Source organism: Neophocaena asiaeorientalis, unplaced genomic scaffold (genome assembly GCF_003031525.2).
Source record: "Neophocaena asiaeorientalis asiaeorientalis breed wild unplaced genomic scaffold, Neophocaena_asiaeorientalis_V1.1 scaffold1136, whole genome shotgun sequence".
Taxonomy (NCBI): domain Eukaryota; kingdom Metazoa; phylum Chordata; class Mammalia; order Artiodactyla; family Phocoenidae; genus Neophocaena; species Neophocaena asiaeorientalis.
Genome location: NW_020172368.1, coordinates 295,876 through 316,533, shown reverse-complemented (window position 1 = coordinate 316,533; position 20,658 = coordinate 295,876). Strand labels below are relative to the sequence as shown.

The 20,658-nt window shown below is 48.8% G+C and overlaps 1 protein-coding gene across 7 annotated transcripts in view; it reads left to right on the top strand.

Annotated features, from left to right (window-relative positions):
* LIG3 (DNA ligase 3) overlaps positions 1-20,652 on the top strand; it is a 21,473-nt gene extending 821 nt beyond the window's left edge. For 2 of the 7 annotated variants that reach the window (XM_024769186.1, XM_024769163.1), the window contains exons 2-21: positions 172-228; positions 1,595-2,145; positions 4,125-4,268; positions 6,565-6,762; positions 7,430-7,581; positions 8,269-8,435; positions 8,532-8,609; positions 9,080-9,248; positions 10,807-10,962; positions 12,707-12,838; positions 13,220-13,299; positions 14,261-14,348; positions 15,025-15,102; positions 15,391-15,514; positions 16,125-16,267; positions 16,606-16,680; positions 17,128-17,274; positions 17,803-18,010; positions 18,415-18,503; positions 19,611-20,652. In XM_024769186.1, coding sequence (XP_024624954.1) covers positions 1,599-2,145; positions 4,125-4,268; positions 6,565-6,762; positions 7,430-7,581; positions 8,269-8,435; positions 8,532-8,609; positions 9,080-9,248; positions 10,807-10,962; positions 12,707-12,838; positions 13,220-13,299; positions 14,261-14,348; positions 15,025-15,102; positions 15,391-15,514; positions 16,125-16,267; positions 16,606-16,680; positions 17,128-17,274; positions 17,803-18,010; positions 18,415-18,503; positions 19,611-19,844 — 3,009 coding nt within the window. In that variant the 5' untranslated portion in view covers positions 172-228; positions 1,595-1,598 and the 3' untranslated portion in view covers positions 19,845-20,652. The other 5 variants (XM_024769152.1, XM_024769160.1, XM_024769172.1 and 2 more) reach the window with 5 other exon arrangements.
* Positions 20,653-20,658: the final 6 nt, after the last annotated feature.

The following is a 20,658-nucleotide window of genomic DNA, read 5'->3' as shown; positions in this document are numbered from 1 at the left end:
TTGTTCTGAGGGCCTCTTACGGGCCTACCGTGCTTTCCCGTACCTCACCTTTGTGGTTCCTCAACTTCTGGGGGTTATAGAGACCTTTGTGAGTTTCCTGAAAATCATGACTGTCTGTCCCCCTACAAAATGTACAGTGCTGAATGTGCACCTTTTTGTATACATTTTCAGGGAGTTCAGAGCCTCCCCCCCATGGACTTCTTTTAATTTTCCCAGCCATCCCGTGAGGTAGGTATTATTTTCTCTGTCTTAGAAATAAGAAAACAGACTCAGGAGAATTAAAGGAAATTCTCAAAGATAACATAGTCCTTGAACTGTATGGTCACACTTGTGCTCCCGTCTCTGATCCCCAGTTACCTGCTGTTCTCTGCATCGTGTTGCATTACAGTAAGTAAAGCCTGCTTTCCATTACCACCCAACGGTAATTTCACTACAAAGGTGGGTGCGGGCTGAAAATAATGTCCAGTCTGTTTAAAGTTGGAACTGCGAGGATACTTCAGAAAATATGGATATAAGAAGGTGGGGGATGCCATGTGGATATGATACCTGTTTCCGCTCGGGTTGATTGATCAGTTCCTTTGATTCTTGCTGTTCCAGCTACTTCAGCATTTCCCAACTCAAGCTGCTGAATTATAACCAGGCTAGTTTCACATAGGGAGCTTCAGCTTAAAGGATAACTGCTTCATTGATTTTGAGGGCTTTATTCTTAGAGTGACAACTCTCTGAGTCAGGTACTATTATTATCCACATTTTACAGTTGAGGAAATTGAGGAACTGAGAGGTTAAGTAACCTACCAAGGTCATACAGCCAATGAGCTAGGATTTGAAACCAGGCAGTCTGGTTTTAGGCTCCATTTAATTGCCTCTCAAAATAGGGCTTCTGATTAAATCGCACATCTATATAGTGGCTTAATTATTTTCTGAGGACGGCATATATTTTATATTTCACATTAAATACTTTATGAGCATAATGTAGTGGGTTTTGTTTTGTTTTGTTTGCTGCACCACACAACTTGTGGGATCTCAGTTCCTCAACCAGGGTTTGAACCCTGGCCACTGCAGTAAAAGCGCAGAGTCCTAACCACTAGACCACCAGGGAACGCCCAATGTAATTTTTCTTGATGATTAAAAAGAAACTTTAGGGTCTTATTATTCTTAAGGCTCACCATCCATTTTAAGGATTAGGGGCTGCTGGTGGCCTGAGAGAAGGGTTTATGTTATTTGGAGTCTCTTGATTGTGATTTACTAGATACACATGTATACATTAGATAATTGAACATCCTTTTGCAAACGGAATTTTCCTGTATTGGAACTCTGAATCAAGTAGGCAATAAATCTTTCATACCTGGTCTTCCCTGGTGGTCCAGTGGTTAAGACTCTGAGCTTCCACTTCAGGGGGTGCAGGTCCGATCCTGGATGGGGGAACTAAGATCCCACGTGCTGTGCTGCACAGCCGGAAGAAAAAAAAATCTTTCATACTTTGGGAAATGTTTGATTGGTCAGCATGGATTGTGTTAGGATGTCTGCCTTTGAGGAAGTTAGAAGCCTACCTCCTCGTTTATAACTCACTTTTCTGCCTCACCCTTTCATGCAGCTGTATGACTTTGGCTTTTAAGATCCTCTTACCACCAACTCTCCGTGCGCTCAGCCAAAAAGAACTGTGCCTATTCCGAGAACAACATCACTGGCCTGACATAAGACAGTTCAGCCGGTGGTCGGAAACAGTTCTTCATGGACACCACCACCTCCAGAGAAGAAAGCCTGTTGTGTCATTCCAGGAAAGCAATCTAAGACCACGTGCCACCTGCCTTGTTTTCTTGCCAGGGTCGCATGTGGGACTCTGCAGTGGCCCCTGTGAGATGGCAGAGCAACGGTTCTGTGTGGACTATGCCAAGCGTGGCACAGCCGGCTGCAAAAAATGCAAGGAAAAGATTGTAAAGGGGGTGTGCCGAATCGGCAAAGTGGTGCCCAATCCCTTTTCAGAGTCAGGGGGCGATATGAAAGAGTGGTACCACATTAAGTGCATGTTTGAGAAACTGGAGCGGGCCCGGGCCACCACAAAAAAAATTGAGGACCTCACAGAGCTGGAAGGCTGGGAAGAGCTGGAAGATAATGAGAAAGAACAAATAAGCCAGCACATTGCAGGTGGGATGGAGAATACTGCTTTCTCATCTTATTGGTGCTGAGAAGAAAAGGGATGAGAGTAGAGCCCAATTTCTTTCTTCCTGTTTGTCTTTCTGTCTTTGTTTTAATTTTTGGTTCAGAAATAACTTCAAACTCACAGAAGAGTTGCAAGAATAAAAATAATACAAAGAATGCTCATATTCACCTTTTTTTTTTTTCTTTTTTTTTGGCCACACCACGTGGCTTGTGGGATCTTTGTTCCCCAACCACAGATTGAACCCAGGTCCTCAGCAGTGAGAGCGCAGAATCCTAACCACTGGACCGCTGGGGAATTCCCTCAGATTTACCTATTGTTAACATTTTGCTCTCTTTGCTTTATCATTTGTGTTCACGTGTGTGCGCTCGCGCGCTCTCTCTTACTCTCACCTTCCACACACACAGTTTCTTTTTCCTGAACCATTTGAGCATACGTTATGGCTCTTTGCCTTTAAATACTTCAATGTGTATATCTTAAGAATAAGGATATCTTGACCATAATACACCTATCAACCAGTAAATTTATCATGATATAATACTTTAATCCACCATCTGTATTCTAGTTTTGTCAGTTGATCAGATAATTTACAGCTTTTCTCTCCCTTCAGTATGGCATCCTAATCTAAGATCAGGTATTTCATTTAGTTGTCATTTCTGGCCTCCTTTAATCTGGAACATTGCCATGGTCTTTTTCTTTTATGACATTGACATTTTTGAAGAATAGAGTACCTACCACTACACCCTTTTATCCATCAGCTTATTATCTGTATGAACTCATAGATTACTACTTTTTCCTGGTGGCTTATAATTGTACTGTATTAATTTGGTACTAAGTTGTCCCATATTTGGCCAGTTGAGAGCCCCTTTAAGCTAGTTTCTGTTCTTGATGCCCAAATCACATTTTTAAAAACGTTTTAAAGTACTTCCTTATTCTCTGGCATAACAGTATGCTTGCTCTTAGGCTTACCTTGTATGTATCCTATCTTATCCCTGGAATCAGCCATTTCTCTGGAGTCCTTATACCTGTTAGTGGGGAAATGGCATAAGAGACCAAAATCTAGATGTTCCATGTCCTGGGTGCCATGAGGTGTCCTTGCTTTTAAGCCCTTTCAGCAGACAGAACTAGAAAATATATGTTCGTATGTATGCAAAAACATATATACAGATATATATGTGCACATACGTGCATATTCACATGTATGCATATTTTAGAAATCTTATACTGATACTTACAAATCCAATTTGTACTTTCTGACCTTCAGTGTCTTCATTTATAAAGTAATATTCATATCTTCAATTTAGTTTAGTTCTGGTCACTGTAGGAGTACTCTAAAATGGGCATCTATCTTTGTTCTTTGAGAGGAAAAGAGATTTCTGGGAGAGAAAACTACTCATACATTTTTTTCTCAAGCTCCCCTCCTGCCCTGCCTGGCCTTAGCCATTGGCCTCAGCCTTTGACCCATCTCATTCAGAGGAAGAAAAACATGAGGTAGAAGTAAACTGTCAGCTCAAATAACTCAGCAGCTGGAAGTTTTTTCCTACTTATACCAAATCAACATGCTCTGTTTATCCATCTTCATTTTGCTTTCTTGGTTATCTATAAATTGGGGCTAATTCCATAAACTGAGGTTGCCACATTTTATCTGTTGAGACATGATTTCTGATTTCCTCCAAATAATCTGGAGATTATTATATGTGGGATAAGGGGTGGACAGTGTCGATGAAAATTTAAGTTACTAATGAAAATAAAGAGTAACTGAGTCTTTTGTCCCCAGGACACCCTCTCCCTAATAACCTATTACTACCTCCACTTAAGAAGACCAGCCAGCCAGTAGTCAGCATTGGGTTAATACCATGGTAGTAACTTACTTAGCCAGGCTGTAAGAGCAGTTGATAGATTCTTTAGAAGCTTTCTCAGGGATCTTTCACTGAAGGATATTTTCCCTTCTTTTGGGGTCCTACAGATCTGTCTTCCAAGGCAGCAAACACACCAAAGAAGAAAACTGTTGTCCAGGCTAAGTTGACAGCCACTGGCCAGGTGACATCTCCAGTGAAAGGTGCCTCATTTGTCACCAATACCAATCCCCGGAAATTTTCTGGCTTTTCAGGTAAGATAGATCAGCGTTACCTGAGCTGTTACAGTCCTCCTTTTAATTTGGTATCCTATTTGGGACTCTGGTTAAGAGTGAACATTCTGGGGGCTTCCCTGGTGGCGCAGTGGTTGAGAGTCCGCCTGCCGATGCAGGGGACACGGGTTCGTGCCCTGGTCTGGGAAGATCCCACATGCCGCGGAGTGGCTGAGCCCGTGAGCCATGGCCGCTGGGCCTGTGTGTCGAGCCTGTGCTCCACAACGGGAGAGGCCACAACAGTGAGAGGCCCGCGGACTGCAAAAAAAAAAAAGAGTGAACATTCTGTGCTATCTAGCCTCCCTAATACGGTGACCCTTGAACAACATGGGCATTAGGGGCTCCAAACCCTCTCTACACAGTTGAAAATTTATAGTCTACCCTCCTTATCCCATGTTTCTCCATATCCATTGTTCTACCATACCCTCAGTTTGCATCCATGGATTCAATCAACTGCAGATTGTATAGTACTTATTTGCTACTGAAAAAAATCTGTGTGTAAGTGGACCCATGCAGTTCAAATCTATGTTGTTGAAGGGTCAACTGTAATTTGCTTCCATCTGAGCAGAGAGGTAATGGCTAATTCTCATTGCCCCACTTGTATAGCATTTCTTTGTATATTTTAATCTCTGTTGCAGCAAAAAGATGTTTGTTTTGTCAAGACTTTTTCCCCTTGAAGTAGTTTACCTGGATCAGACATAACCTGCCCTTTACTTCCTTTTTTTTTGATAATGGAAGAATCTTGAGAAATTACATGCCTAAACTTGCCCAAACTGGAGATGAAAGTAGAGAAGAAGGGAGATGTCCTGCATGGCCTTGTGTAGCAGATAGCGTTGGGCTGGGGGCTTTTACATACATGGTTTCATTTGTTCTTCGTTAAACGTTGGGAAGTACTTGTATTAGGCCCATTTTATGAATGAGAAAGCCAATGCTCCGCATCGTTATGGAGTTAGTATTTACACTGAAGTCTGTTTAACTCCAGCACCTATGGTCTTTTACCCTACAACCTGTTACTTCTTTTATATGGAGACATTCTTGTGACTGCCTCAGCTAAAGAAAATAAAGTCAAAACACATGGGCTCAGAAGTTGTTTGAGGAGGTTGCTTCTATAATGAGTGAAAGAAGCTGGGACTTGAGGTCAGAAGACCTGGGTCCTGGTCTGAGCCTCTGTGGCGTCATCTGTGAAGTGGGAGTGGCAACACCTGCCTTGATCCCACAGTGTCTCACAAGGAATAAAGGAGATAAAATTGCAAAAACAGTGTCTGACTCTGGGATTTTTTATTATTTTAAAACTCCAAGGTTTGCTTGGTTTTTGTCTAGTGGTAGGCCAAAGATGGCCAAATATGGAAGAGTCTAGGTGACAGTAAGGGCAGTGTGTTTCTGGAAGGGCCCTGGTTCTAGGGGGCGAATTTGGGAGAAATGGGGTGTTCTAGTTCTTACAAGCTGCTGAACAGTGACATTTTGGAGATTTTGTCCCCTAAAATCCTCTTTAGACTCCAGGTTAGAGATGAGGATAGCTTTATAATTTACAGAGCCCAGGCAAGAAGACACTTATATCAGCAGACAGCTTGCTAATGGCTTTGCTGCAAGCTTGCAGAATGAAATTTACTTTGTAAATGGTCACAAGGAGGTAAAAGAGGATCAACTCAAAAGAGTTGTACAGTTATTTGGGGTGTCTGGAGGAAAGACCTACTTTTTGTTTTTATAATAAGAAAGAAAAGAAAGTGGTGTGGGGTTGGGTGGGAGTGGCAAGGAGCTGGGAATGTCTTCTCTCTGGCCTTGGTCTCCTCATCAATAAGAAGAGATTGAACTAGATAATTCTTAAGGCTTCTTCCAGTTCCGACAATCTGCAGCAGCAATGGTTTCAGATTGACTAACGAGTCCTCTGATTTCTTCCCCCTTTCTGATCCCAACTTTTCTGGGTTCAGCTTTGCAAGTGCTCTGAGATCGTCCTGACCACTCTTGGCATGAAAACGGCCCTTATTCTTCTGTGAAGCAATCATATAAAGGGATGCACATCAGCGGGTCTTCTGCTTCAGTGTGAGGCCGTCGTTTCTTTACTATTAACAGCTGTGAGATTTGGGGAGATCACTTGACCTCTCCTTTTTTACCCATAAAATGGGTATAATATCTACACCCAAAGGGCTCGTTTTGGGGGATTAAGTGAAGCTACATATGTATAGAGCACCAGCAGAGAGTCTATTAGTTTCCCTTTCTTCCTTCTCAGCAAGGCAAAATGAATCATCTATGCTGTCTTCTCTTTTCCTCTTCCCAACAGCAAAGCCCAACAACTCTGGGGAAGCCCACTCAATACCTACCCCTAAGACAAGTCTGTCCTCAAGCAAATGTGACCCTAAGCACAAGGATTGTCTGCTACGTGAGTTTCGGAAGTTGTGTGCCATGGTGGCTGAAAATCCTAGCTACAACATGAAGACCCAGATCATCCAGGACTTCCTTCAGAAAGGCTCAGCAGGAGGTGGGGCCTCGAGCATCCTGGATGGGCTTCTCCTCTAAAGAGCTCAGAGTCGTGGCCGCTTCATGGACATGTGAACTGTACAGTTGCATGGGGCCTCACGCTTGGTTTAATGCTCTGCTATTGCCATCTTGAAATTCTTAACATTTTGAACAAAGAGCCCACATTTTCATTTTGTACTGGGCCCCACGAAGTGTGTAGCCAGTGCTGCTCAAAACATGTTGGCATCTTTCTTCCTCCCTTATTCTGCCCCCCAGGAGGCCAGAAGAACCTGTCCCATTTGACCAAGAGGAAAATTCACTATCCTGCATGTTTGATTAGGTTTTTATGAACCACTTGCACAGCTTGGGGATAGAATCTTCCAACTGTGATTCTTTCATTCATCTAACAAATGATCATTGAGCTTCTGTAATGTGCTCATCACTGGGGACACTACAGTGAAAGACATGGCTCTGCCATGCAGGAGTTCATCCAGGGGCTAGAAGGGAGGCACACCACCAGCCACCCAACGCCACGGCCTTTGCTGCCATAGTGAAATGCGCACCCTACCCTGTGGTCCCGTCACGGCAAGGGCAGCAATGTAGATATCTCTTTTGGTTCCTTGAGGTTATGTATTTATTTGTTTAAGCTCCATTTCTCAAGAAGGGTTTCTTTCTTCTGTCTCCTCCAGATGGTTTCCACGGTGACGTGTACCTAACAGTGAAGCTGCTGCTGCCGGGTGTTATTAAGAGTGTTTACAACTTGAATGATAAGCAGATTGTGAAGCTTTTCAGCCGCATTTTTAACTGCAACTCAGATGATATGGCACGAGACCTAGAGCAGGTCAGAGGAAGGGGAGGGTAGGTGGATTCCAGGTGGGGTTCTGCCTAGCCAAGCACCTGTACCCTCTTTTTTCTGGCGGAGCACATACTGTTTTAGGAAACTGAAACTCACTTGAGCAAGCTTTCATTATGAGAGGAGCTGAATGGGAGGCTACAGCTGTTAGTTTCACAAGGTTCTGAGGACTGAACTTACACTGCTGCTGCACCCGAGAGGCCTAGACCTCGAGGGGCTGGATCTGAGACTTCCCATATCTCTCCAGGGGCTCTTATTCTAGACCCTGGCTTTTTCTGGCTTTTTTTCCCTTATAACTTGGGTTTACCATTCAGTTTTGGTTTGTTCATGACTCCAGCCGTGGCACAGTGGAAAGTTTCTATCCAAACATCCCCATTATCTGATGACCATATCTGTCTCTTAGTCCAGATTCTAACAGGCCTCAAATTGGCTTGGCCCTGGATTAGTTCTTGCATCACTTCTCAGCTAAGGCAGGTGGCCAGATCCTGTGGTGGATGGAGGTACCCTTTCCATGAGCTGTGGGTGGGACAGATTCTTAAGAAGTGAGGTCAATATGTGTGAGTTGGGGATAGGAGCGGTGATTGAAATCTCTGATTCACCCTTTAGTCCTGGGGACTCAGGGGTTACACTTGGCCACTTGGGTTGCTGCAGTGGCATTTTGGTTTTTGGAGACAGGGTGACGTGTCAGAGACAATCAGAGTCTTCTTTGAGCAGAGCAAGTCTTTCCCCCCAGCTGCCAAGAGCCTTCTTACCATCCAGGAGGTGGATGAATTCCTCCTGCGGCTCTCCAAGCTCACCAAGGAGGACGAGCAGCAACAGGCCCTGCAGGACATCGCCTCCAGGTGGGGATGGGCCTGGGGGATGGAATCACTAGGGAAGGAAGGTTTGGGAGTGCAGAGCTTTTCAAAGACCAAGTTGAATGTGCCTCATCCCTCTAGGTGTACAGCCAATGACCTTAAGTGCATCATCAGGTTGATCAAACATGATCTGAAGATGAACTCAGGTGCAAAGCATGTGTAAGTACCGGGTGCTCTGATAGTTGAAGCTGCCCACTTTCTTTGTTGTCAGCTGGTGTCAGGACTTTGGAGCCCTGATTTGGTTTTGAATCCTGATTCTCCCTTCTTCCTTCCTGTGGGACCCATCACTTGACCTAGCTCAGCCTCCATTTTCTCATACGTTAAATGGAGATAACAGTACCTTTTCACAGAGTTATTACAATCAAACATATGGAATATGTTCAATAATTATGGTATGAGTTGCTTGCCCTTTCCAGCCGCCTCTTTGCTGGCAGCATCCATGTAGCACAGTATCTCAAAAGAGCTGAGTTTTCCAAGAGCTTTTTCTCCTGTGAAAGTCTTTAGGCAATAGAACATAACTCCTTCCCCATATATTGGGAGCCCTCCTCTCTCTGAGGACAGACTGCTATACAAAGCATTAAGGTCAAAGGCAGTGGTTTTTGTTTCCTTGCTCCTGTTGGCCTTGGCAGGTTAGATGCCCTAGACCCTAATGCCTATGAAGCCTTCAAAGCCTCACGCAACCTGCACGATGTGGTGGAGCGGGTCCTCCGCAACGAGCAGGAGGTGAAGAAGGAGCCAGGCCGGAAACGAGCTCTGAGTGTCCAGGCCTCACTGATGACCCCGGTGCAGCCCATGCTGGTAAGGACGCTGCTCTGGCCCTGCTTTCTATTCCTATCCAAGGTTACTGTCCTTACCCGTGAGATCTGATAGGGTACGATGTTGACAGCCTGTGCAAGTTGGCTGGAGGAGTTTGGGGAAGGAAGAGTAGAGATGCAGAGGTTGTTTCTCATGGAGGAGTAAAGGCAGAGGAGGAGACGGAGTGACCTGGTGGAAAGGCCTGAGATCTAGGCCCGGCTCAGCCATCAGCAAGCTGTAGAATCTTAGGTGAGTTCCTTAGCCTCTCTTGGTCCTTAGTTTTCTTATGGGAATGAAGTCTGAAGCGTCTACCTAGAGCGGTTCACCTGTCATCTTTCCTGAAGTCAGGTGGATGTATGAAGTAACTCCTGTTTCTGTGACCTGCCTCAGAGTAGCTCTGAGAATTGGTGGCAGAGCCAGGCTTCCTATGCCAGGGTGACTTGGGTCTCCTTTTTTTCTGGAAAGAGAGGAAGCTTAAGGAATGAAGACCAGCTCTTCTTGGGCCTCTGCTCATTTCATGAGAAATGAGATTTCCTTTCTGGCATGGGTTTTCTTGTGCAACAGGACTGTCCACATCTGCTGCCATGCCTGCTGTGAGAGCCTTTGCATTGTTTCAGTGGGGTGCGCTGCTTTGTATGAAACGGTCTTGTGTGTTTTACTGAAGTCTTGGTCTAGGGTTCTGTGTTTGGGACAGGGAAGTATTCTGTGGGACAGCCAGCACCAAAATAGTGAAATCCCCACTTGAGGGACCGGTCCCCTCCATTATGGCCTTTCTGACTTTTATAAGAATTCTATCTGGCGTCTCTTCTACAGCCTGTCATTTGAAGAGTGGCATGGGTTATACAGCTTACTGGTTAACCACCCAGGCTTTGGAGTTGGGCCTAGATTCACATCTCATTTCTGCCCTTTACTAGCTATGTAACCAAAAATGGGCATTTAACCTCTGTGAACTTCAGCTTTTTCATTCATAAAGCGAAAACAACAATATTTATGGCATAAGATACAACATTGAGGATGAAATGAAATTTTGTGTATGATCTGACACATAGAAATACCTCCAAGATGATAGTCATTGTTGTTTGAGTCAGGACAGCACAGGTATGTGAATAAGCACTCCTGTGTCATGTCCTGTCCTAGGGATTCCTGATCACTACCATCCTGCCAGCCTCACTGTCACCTACATACTTTAATCTTACCTCTGCGTACCCCCTGTGCTGAGATAACTGTGTGTTCAGTAATAAGCCAGAGGCCCTGCAAGACCCTAAATTATTATTGAGAAAAAAATCAAATGCTGTTTCAGTGGAATTGTATTTGCTCTACAATGAATTGCTTTCATATATTCCTCAAAATGCAAGCTCCTGTGTCAATTTCGGTGGTGCTTTTATTGTTGGAATACGACACTGCCCAGCCTTTTCCATTCCCATCACCTCTTCGGCAGCCTGCCCTGGGGGTATGCTCTGGCTGTTGGTCCCTGGGACCTGGGCTCTGGGCTGTCCTTGCTGAGCAGCCCCTCTTGGAAGAGCACCTGTAAGTCTCCAGGCTTTTCTTTTCCTACCTCAAGGCCGAGGCCTGCAAGTCCATCGAGTATGCGATGAAGAAGTGTCCGAATGGCATGTTCTCTGAGATCAAGTATGATGGGGAGCGAGTCCAGGTGCATAAGAACGGGGACCACTTCAGCTACTTCAGCCGCAGTCTCAAGCCAGTCCTGCCGCACAAGGTACAGGTCCCTTCCTTTCCACTGGGACTCTTTCACTTCCTGCCTCTAAGAATCTCAAAGCCAATGTTCCGTAGCCATTCCAGCTCTGGTGTAAAATAGGGTCTATTTTGTATTTGTTGAATGAAAGAATGAATTCATGTATTCCGTTTTGGAGTCTTCCAATAATGAGGGGCTGCTCAGTAGGGACAGCCAAAGAGCGCAGACAGGGGTCAGTCAGCACAGAGCCTGTGGGCAAGGATGCCAGCTGTGATGCCGGGACAGCGAGCTCAGCTGGTGAGCCACGTACAGTGCTTGTCTTCTGCGTTTCTGGGTCCCCCCTAGCTAAGTCATGGCTCAGGTACAAAGGGCCAGTGGGCTGTCATTCATTAATTTGTTCAACAAATATTTATCAAGTGTTTAGTATATTCTGGTTGCTGTTTAGGTAGTGGGCATCCAGCATTTTAAAAAAAAAAAAAAAAAGGGTGGAAGTTCTGCCCCTCCAGAAGCTTACATTCAGATGTAAACATAATCCCACAAGGATTTCTGGGAGCCCAGAATCCTGCCCTCAATCAGAGGGCATTGAGAACCTCACCCCTCAGCCCTTCTTAGCTCCCGGGGCCTCTGGGAGCTTTTGGGGGTGTCCAGGGAAAAGCAGTGGAAACATCTGGCTCCAGTAGCTGGAGGGTAGGTAGACCTCTTGTTCTTGTTCCCCCTTCTATCTTAGCTCAGACTTCACTTCTCAGAGCCCCAGGAGAGGAGACGTGGTATGGGGCTCACATCCTTCCCTCAGCCTCCCCTGCCTGCTAGAGCACTGGGCAATCAGACCGTTTGGTTTGGGTGTTCTGGAAAGCTGAGCACAACCTCCCCGTGAGCATTAATGTGGGCTCACTTGCTCCGTAGGGAGGGCTCACAGTCAAACTGCTGAGGAACAGCTCCTGGTGAGCTTGTTCTGGGGACACCTCCTGCTCCTTAGGAAGGCATTTGAGCACAGCTTTCCAGACTGGGAGCCGTTTCCCTGCTCTCCCTTACCAGAGTTTCATCCCTCTCTCCCTTTTGCTTTGGTTCATGAAGGGCTGGGTCCCGGATGGAAGCAGAGTGGGATGGATGTGCAGGCCTTTTCTGTACCCCCTCCAAGCTCTGAGGCAGTGATGGCCTAAGTGCCCTGCCCAGGGGAGGATTGGACCACAGTAATGCTCCCTGGACTGCCTTCGTGGCCTTACTCGGCAAGGGCCACCATGGGTTACAGTGGGACCTCTTCCTGTAGGACTGTAAACACTAAGGCTCTGCCTTTCATAGGAAAAAAATCCAATTCCAAACATCCTTTTCTTCCTCATTCTGAAGATGGCTATGGGTTCAGAGCTCCCACTCAGAGAAGAAGCTCCTCACGTTTCATTGCTCCTCCTAAGGGGATTCATTTCTTCCCTTCCATCTTTTTTCCAACTGATCCGTTCTCCTGCACAAATCTCTGCCTGCCCACCTTCCCTCCCTCCATTCCGTGTTTGTCTGCCCCCCCCGTCATTTTCACTCTCAGTTTCTTCCTTTTTCCTGCAAATTCTCCTCTGCAGCCAATAGAAAATGACCTCAACATGGGCTGACCTCTTCCTGGGTCTGGGCAGAGGTCCCGAAACATAGCTGATTCTTCTTGTCTAGGTGGCTGCCGAGGCCCAGGTCTGTTCTGCACATTAGCTCGGCTTGCACATGTTGGTGTTCTGTGTTCCTTCTGGGGCCTGACTCCCTCCCTGACTCCCTCTCCTTCTGCCTCCAGGTGGCCCACTTTAAGGACTACATCCCCCAGGCTTTCCCCGGGGGCCACAGCATGATCTTGGACTCTGAGGTGCTCCTGATCGACAACAAGAAAGGCAAACCACTGCCCTTTGGGACTCTGGGAGTGCACAAGGTACTGGCTCAGGGCCAGATGTGCAAGAGTGAGTGTGTGCACGTGTGTGTGCTGTCAGTCTGAATGGAGAGGAATGTATCACTTACTTAGGGTCAAGCTTATCTTCATCTCTGAACTGGTTCTGAATTTAGCCCTGAGTTTAAATGTGTTTTTGTGTTTTGCATAAAAAAAGAGCTAGTAGTGGCAACTAACTTATAATTGGGTCAGTCTCTATTCAGGACCATCTGTCAAGTGCCCTTATGGCCCAGGGACTTCACAGCACAAATAGGCCTTTTGTATCAGATGCTTCAGAGGGTCTCTGGAAGTGGACTGGTACTCCCCATTTTTCATGCCCTCTTATTTTTGTCCCTTATGTACCTACTACCTCATTTTCCCTTACAGAAAGCTGCCTTCCAGGATGCTAATGTCTGCCTGTTTGTTTTTGATTGTATCTACTTCAATGATGTCAGCTTGATGGATAGGTGAGGAATCTATTTTTGATTCCTGGGTGGGGAGGTGAGGGCTTCAGATTGGACAGGAGGGAGGAGAAGTGGCTGGAGCTGGTACCTCTTTGTGCCCAGGAGCTGCAGCAGGAGGGAGCTGAGAGCCAGCACAGTTGCTACACAGCTCCACATTCAATGTTACGAAGAGCTGATGTGTTGACTAGGTCTCGGCTCTGAATGCTTAAGTCACAGAGGAAACTCAACCACCCACAGCAAAATGGATTGTTGATGAGATACAGACTATGAGCACAGTAGGGTTTCAGTTTATCTTCAGCAGCACCTACGGGTACGTGAGGCAGATGGTTTTCAGCTCAGAGGTTTTGTTTTTGGAAGAGCCCGACAACAGGAAGCTTGTGATTGTCGGTGTTCTGTGGCTGGGGCCTTCTTAGGGATAACTAGCAGTCTTGACTTAGCTGCATCCAGTTCTTGAGCCTGAGAAACCATTTTGGCCCCTTCCTCCCTTAGAGAGGCATCCCGGCCCCCACCCTCCACACCAGCCTTGAGTGTGGAAGGGGAAGGAGACAGAAGGGAGAAAGAACTGCGGGGGTAGGAGTTAGGGTTTGGGCTTCAGGTCCTGAGGCCTGTCAGCTTGCTCACCCAAGCACCAGCCCGCCTGGGGCCTGGGGTGAAGCAGGGTGCAGAAAATGAGAGTCAGAGTTATTTTTCAAATGGGACCAGGATTTATACAGTCTGTTTGGGTTGATGAGGTAGAGACAGGAACTACAGCAATTAAGTGGCTCTGTGCCATGGCTTATAACTGTCTGTCTTTGGTCCCAGTGGAGCCCTTGTCACCCTGGGCAGGCAGAACTGTTAGACATGAGGGCCCTAAGCCATGGCAAACTCTGAAGCTGAAGTTCATTGTTGTGCCCCTTCCCTCCTCGGAACTCCTCAAGGGGGTGGGAGGATCCTGGCCTGACCTCAGTTCTCCTGTCCCCTTCAGGCCTCTGTTTGAGCGGCGGAAGTTTCTTCACGATAACATGGTTGAAATTCCCAACCGGATCATGTTCTCAGAAATGAAGCAAGTCGCAGTGAGTGAATCCCACCCTAGGCAGTGTCCTAGTGGTTTGAAAGCAGGGCAGAGAGCCCCTTGGGTCAGATGTGACTGGGAGAATGAGTCTTAATTATTTTCTTATGAGGGAAGCTGATGTGTATACAGGCATACCTTGGAGATATTGTGGGTTTGGTTCTAGACAATAAAGCAGTATCACAATAAAATAAGTCATATGAATTTTTTGGTTTCCCAGTGCATAGAAACATTATGTTAATACTATAGTCTATTAAGTGTGTAATAGCATTATGTCTAAAAAAACAATGTGCATACCTTAATTAAAAATACTAAAAAATGCTCACCATCATCTGACAACACAGGGTTGCCACAACCTTCAGTTTGTAAAAAACACAGTATCTGCGGAGTGCAACAAAGCAAAGCACAGGAAGACAAGGTCTGCCTGTATTTGTCTGCCAATCTCCACCTGGGAGGGCAGGGCATGAAGCATCCTTCCCAGGTGGGCTCCCAGTATCTCTGAGCTGAAGCAGCTCTCTGGTTAGTCGCTGCTCTGCTAGCGCTTTTGTTCCTTCTATTCAAGTCAGGGTGTTTCCAGCAGACGCTTTGCTAGTGTGTGAAAAGAAACTCCCCTCTACCTCACTCCCAGAGCCCTTCTCTGTTCTCATACCAACCTCAGCGTCTCTCCTGTTATCCCTCAGAAAGCTTCTGACTTGGCTGACATGATCAACCGGGTGATCCAAGAGGGGTTGGAAGGGCTGGTGCTGAAGGACGTGAAGGTAAGACGGTCACATCCTTTGCTTTCTCCTGCAGAGCCCTCCCCTGAGCCTTTCCAGCCCTGGCCAGGAGGTGGCGGTGGTGGTCTGAGGTGTTTGGGGGTGAGTGCTGGGGGGCGTCTTTCCAGAGTTCTGGATCCTAGAGGATGGGTTTATGTATGTCTCCCTTAGTGCCTGGAGCAGAGCGGGCTGGGCACTGTGACAGATCCAGTATGTCGCGTAAAGAGGTAAAAAGCCCACCTTCATAGAATGTCCATTCTAGTTTGTGGTCTCTCTCTTGCTTCCCCTCAGGGTACATATGAGCCTGGAAAGCGTCACTGGCTGAAAGTGAAGAAGGACTATTTGAACGAGGGGGCCATGGCTGACACAGCTGACCTGGTGGTGCTTGGGGCCTTCTATGGGCAAGGGAGCAAAGGTCAGGGTGGCCTCTGGCCCCTGGGATGGTACTTCTTTGAAAGGTCCCACTCAAGGAATAGGCAGGCCTTTTTGCTGGCTTGGTCTGCTAGCGTGGCCAGTCATGACTTCCAAAGCTTTGGGATTAGGGGCCCCAACCTCACCCATGCTACGTCAGGCAGGGACATTGAGAGCTGCGGACCTGGTAAGGGAGAGATCAGGCAACAGTACCCTGTGCTAGCCTGGCACAAAGAAGCTCACCACCAACTATTTCTTCAGGGACTGGCAGCTTTCTCCTCAGGGAAAATCTCCATTTCCTGACTGGAGACGAAGCTGGGGTCTGAAGAACTAGTACTGGTAGGCATCTTTCTGTGTGCCAGGCTCTATTCAATTCCTTTTACTCCACCAGAGCCCAACATCAGGTGTAATTATCCCTAATTCACTGAAGAGCAAATTGAGACTCAAAAAGGTTAAACTTACACAGCTAGTAAGGGGTAGATCCAGGAGGTGATCTCTGGCACTCTGATGCCAAGGCCTGGGCCCTTTCCTCCAGCAGGCTGCCCCTCACAGGGCACGAGGGGGTGGCAGACATGCCCCCCTCCCCGAGTTTATTTAGTCCCTCCTCCGCACAGGTGGCATGATGTCCATCTTCCTCATGGGCTGCTATGACCCGAGTAGCCAGAAGTGGTGCACAGTCACCAAGTGTGCAGGAGGCCACGATGATGCGACGCTCGCCCGCCTACAGAAGGAACTGGACATGGTGAAGATCAGCAAGGTGAGGAGGGGACCTGGGGGCCCTGGCCTCTGGACTGGCAATCATTCCTGAGACAGGCAGTGTTATGGGGGCTGCAGGTATCATTTATCTGTTTCCACAGAAAAGAGAGCTGCTGCTTGGCCATAGGAGCAGTATTAGGCCCTCAAGTTCTCTGAGTACCTACCTTGTGGAAACTGGCCTGTATGCCCTCCAGGCCACACCATCTCTGGGCAGGGAGGATCCCAAGGGGTGAGGGTCAGCCTTTTGTGATAAGTCACCTGTTCTCACAAGCCCGTGACCAAGAAGGGGTTTAAGTCTCATTTTGGCAACAGCCCAGGACTGCACCTTTTCTCCTCTAGGATCCCAGCAAGATACCCAACTGGCTGAAAGTCAATAAGATCTACTATCCTGACTTCATCGTTCCAGACCCTAAGGTATTAGCCCAGGGCCTGGGGTCCTCCAGCCCAAAAACTGAGCTTGTATATTCTCTAGTGCCCCAGAGACGTCACCTCGGCCTCACTGACAGTCCACCCAGGGTGGGGCTCTGGACTGTTTAGCCAAGTGACAGGCACAGGGATGACCAGTCAACGCTGAGGAGTCATCCTCAATAGAGAAAGGGACTGCCCATCCTCTAGGCACAGAGGGTCTGCTCTAGAAGTGACCTGGGCCCACCCCTTCCTGCACTGACAGAGAAACTGAGGCCCAGAGAAGAAACGAGACTTCCCTAAGGTCACACAGCATCAGCAGCAACAGTGGGACTTGAATTCATCTCCTTCCTGTTAGCCACTGCTTTTTTTATTTTAACTTGTTCTGTATTGCTTTTAACTGGTTGGGAGGTGTTTTCTACTTAACCAGGGAGTGACCTGACTTACTCCTGACAGAAAGCTGCGGTGTGGGAGATCACAGGGGCTGAATTCTCGAAATCTGAGGCACACACAGCCGATGGGATATCCATCCGTTTCCCTCGCTGCACCCGAATCCGTGATGATAAGGATTGGAAGTCTGCCACTAACCTCCCCCAACTCAAGGTGCCACCTCCTGGGCTGTGTGTATGTCCTGTACCCCACTGTCCCAGTCTTGGAACCGAGGGCACCTGGCCTCCTGCGTCCTCTGTCTTCTCCTTTCCCCGCTGCACTGAGATGGGCAAGGAAGGCACTTACCAGAAAGGGAAACCCAGCCGTGGCAGGGCCAGGAGCAGCAGCACTGGGCCTCCACCCACATCTCCCACTAGAGAGCCCTACCTTCACCGGGCCCCGTGGGCAGCCCTGGGTGACGGTGAGGGAGAGCTCCTGGCTCACGGCTTCCTGTGGAGGACCTGGCCCCAGGCTGCAGTCTCTACGTTGTGGAAAAGAACTGGGGAACAGAACAGTGATCTGTGCTGATTACTCCAGAAACAGGGCCAGAGCTAGAAAAGTACCAAGGAAGCCAGCCATTTTTCCCTGTTATGTGTCTGTTTCCCCTCATTGTTCCTCAGTCACCTAAAACGTACCACACAGACTGCCTGAGGCCAGTGGCTGGGAAGGGAGTGATACACCAACATTCTCCCCCCTCCTCAGGAACTGTACCAGCTCTCCAAGGAGCGGGCGGCTTTCACCATAGTGGCCGGAGATGAGGGGAACTCCACTACAGGGGGCAGCAGCGGAGAGAACGAGGGCATCTCAGGGCCAGCTGTGTCTCACGAGGCCCCGAGAACCTCCCCCAAGCAGCCCTCCACCAGTGCCAAGAAGGCAGGAGGGAAGCTGAGTAGCTCCAACAGCAAAGGCGGTAAGGAGAAGGGTAGGGGCAGGGGTGATGAAGAATGGACACGAGGGCAGAGACCAAGGACAAGGACCCAGTCTCACACTCCAGCCCTGAGGTCATGAATTCTCTGTCCACTGCAGCTGACGTTGGCTGCATTCCTGCTGTGTGTCCACCCATGGGCCAGAAATTGTTCTGCTGGGCATCCTCCTGCTCTGTCAATCTGAATGGCAGGATCCTGGGAGAGCCCCTCAGAGCCGGGGATAAGCCACCTCTGAGCTAAAGGCTCAGCGTACAGCCCTTACCTCCTGTCTCACCCACGGTCACAGCAGAGGAAGGGCCCAGCCCTTCTCTGTACCCCCCTGACTTCAGGGACCGTTATCCGCTCCCCTGCCCTCTTCTTGGTTCTCATCCTGAGCTCTCTCCTGCAGGCAACAAGCTGACTGCAAAGCCTTCCCCTGTGAAAGTGGGAGAGAAGCGGAAGGCTCCTGATGAGACCCCATGCCAAGCAAAGGTGAGGGTAAGAAGAGCAGTGCCCTCCGGGGGGTGGGGAGCCTTGTGTGCCCAACCCTCTGCACTTGGACTCTGAGAGACAAGCGAAGGTGTTATCAGGACTAACTGCCAACCCCTGCCCTCCTGCAGCTGCTCCTGGCCGCGGGCTGAGCTGGCAGTGCTGCGGCTCCACCCTGTGCCCTCTTGTTGCCTTGCAGAGGCGGCCGGCCAGCGAGCAGAGAGGAAGGAGCGCTGTGCCAGCAGGCAGGCGATAGAGCAGCCAGCCCAGCCGAGAGGCTGCAGGGACCCAGCCGGCTGCCGGCCCCAAGTCACAATTGACATTAAAGGGGAGAAAGCCCAGTCTGGGTGTGGGAGTGCAGTAGTGTGAGTTTGTGAACAGGGCCAGCCAGCGAGGAGCGGGAGAGGGCACTGGCTTGGTGACCGTCTTCTTCCCTCTCGTACTCCCTTGTTAGTCTTTGGTTTGACAGCAGCTATTGAGCGCCTACTGAGGCCAGTGACTCGGTTCAGCCCTGGGGGAGCTGATGCCCCAAAGGGCAGATAAAGAACTCGACATCTGGTCACTACACGGTGATTGTGCCACCCCAGCCCAGGAGTCAGCACAGAGGTCTGGGAACTCAGGCCCTGAACCCAGTCCCCAGAGCACCTATATGACCTTTACGTCTTTTCCCTGCCTGAAGCCTGGCGTCCGCGTGCAGTCATGAGCCAGGCCCCTTGGTCAGCTAGTGCACACACAGTGGACTGCTTGATCGAGCAACATTGCTGCGTCTGAGCGCCACTGGCCCTGCCCACCAGCCCCTGGATGGTTCTTGGAGACACATACTTTCCAAGTCCCCAGTGTAGGGACCCGTCTCCTCTCCCTTCTCTTCCTCTAGGCAAGGACGGAAGGGCGTGTCAGTCCTATGTAATCTGGAGTGGCTGGAGGATCGGGGTTTTGATGCCTTTACCTTTCCTCCAGTAAACTCTTTCCCCTCGTGTCCTGACCGCTAGGCTCCCTGACTCTGGCTTTTGTTCTGACCTCCCTCCTCTCTGGTCTCCGCTCCCTGGGCGGAGAGCCATCTGCCCCAGCACAGTCCAGCCCTGCTCCGGGCCTGCCCTGACCACAGTGCATTTGCAGGTGCTGCTGGACATCTTCACCGGGGTGCGGCTCTACCTGCCGCCCTCCACGCCAGACTTCAGCCGTCTCCGACGCTACTTTGTGGCATTCGATGGGGACCTGGCGCAGGAATTTGACGTGGCCTCAGCCACACATGTGCTGGGTAGTAGGGACAAGAACCCTGAGGCCCAGCAGGTGTCCCCGGAGTGGATCTGGGCCTGTATCCGTAAACGGAGACTGGTAGCTCCCTGCTAGGACTGCTGCCTGCCCTCGCCCTCTGGCTGTGCTCTCCCCACTGCACTACTCCTGGACAGGGCAGGCAGGCACAGGACAGAACCTGGGGGAACGGGCTTTCTTCTCCAAGCTGTGCATCTTCCAGAACCCACCAACCACGCATGGTCTCTTCCAGACTGGTTAGTTGCTGTGGGTACCACCAGTGAAGTCAGTTTCTCCTGCCGGTTTACATAGGTCTTTCGGATCTGGGTGCTGGTTTTGACCTCTTTTTTTTTTTTCTTTAAAAAGCAGCTTTTAAAAAAAGCCAGGAACTATCTTGGAGTTATATATGTCCTTCCCCCCACACCCCCGATAATTCTCCTAGTGATTAAGGAGTGAAGGGAAGGCCGGCTGTTGAAGCTCTGTCCACAGAGCCCGTCCTGGCGGCAGTCTTTTCTCCCTTACCTGCCCCTTCTACTTCCAGGCTCATTTTAAAGTTGTATTTAAAAGAAAGACTGTCCCCAGAAATGCTTATAATTGGCAAAACTTGTATTCAGCCTGGCCGCCAGGAATGAAGTCTCACTTGAAAGAAAACAAAATGGGTTTTATGTCTTTGTGCTCTCCTATTACAGTGTGTGGGCCCCGGTGTGAAGGGAGGGAACCATGATCAGGTAGGAAGGAAAGGGAGGTTGTTTGGGCTACTCCTCGGGGGGATAAAGGGCTCCAGGAGGATCTGCCTCCCCCAAATCTGGAAACAAGTGGAGCGGCTGGGCCTGCGCGTCCGGAGCCTGTGCTCCGCAACGGGAGAGGCCACGACAGTGAGAGCCCCGAGTACCGCAAAAAAAAAAAAAAAAAA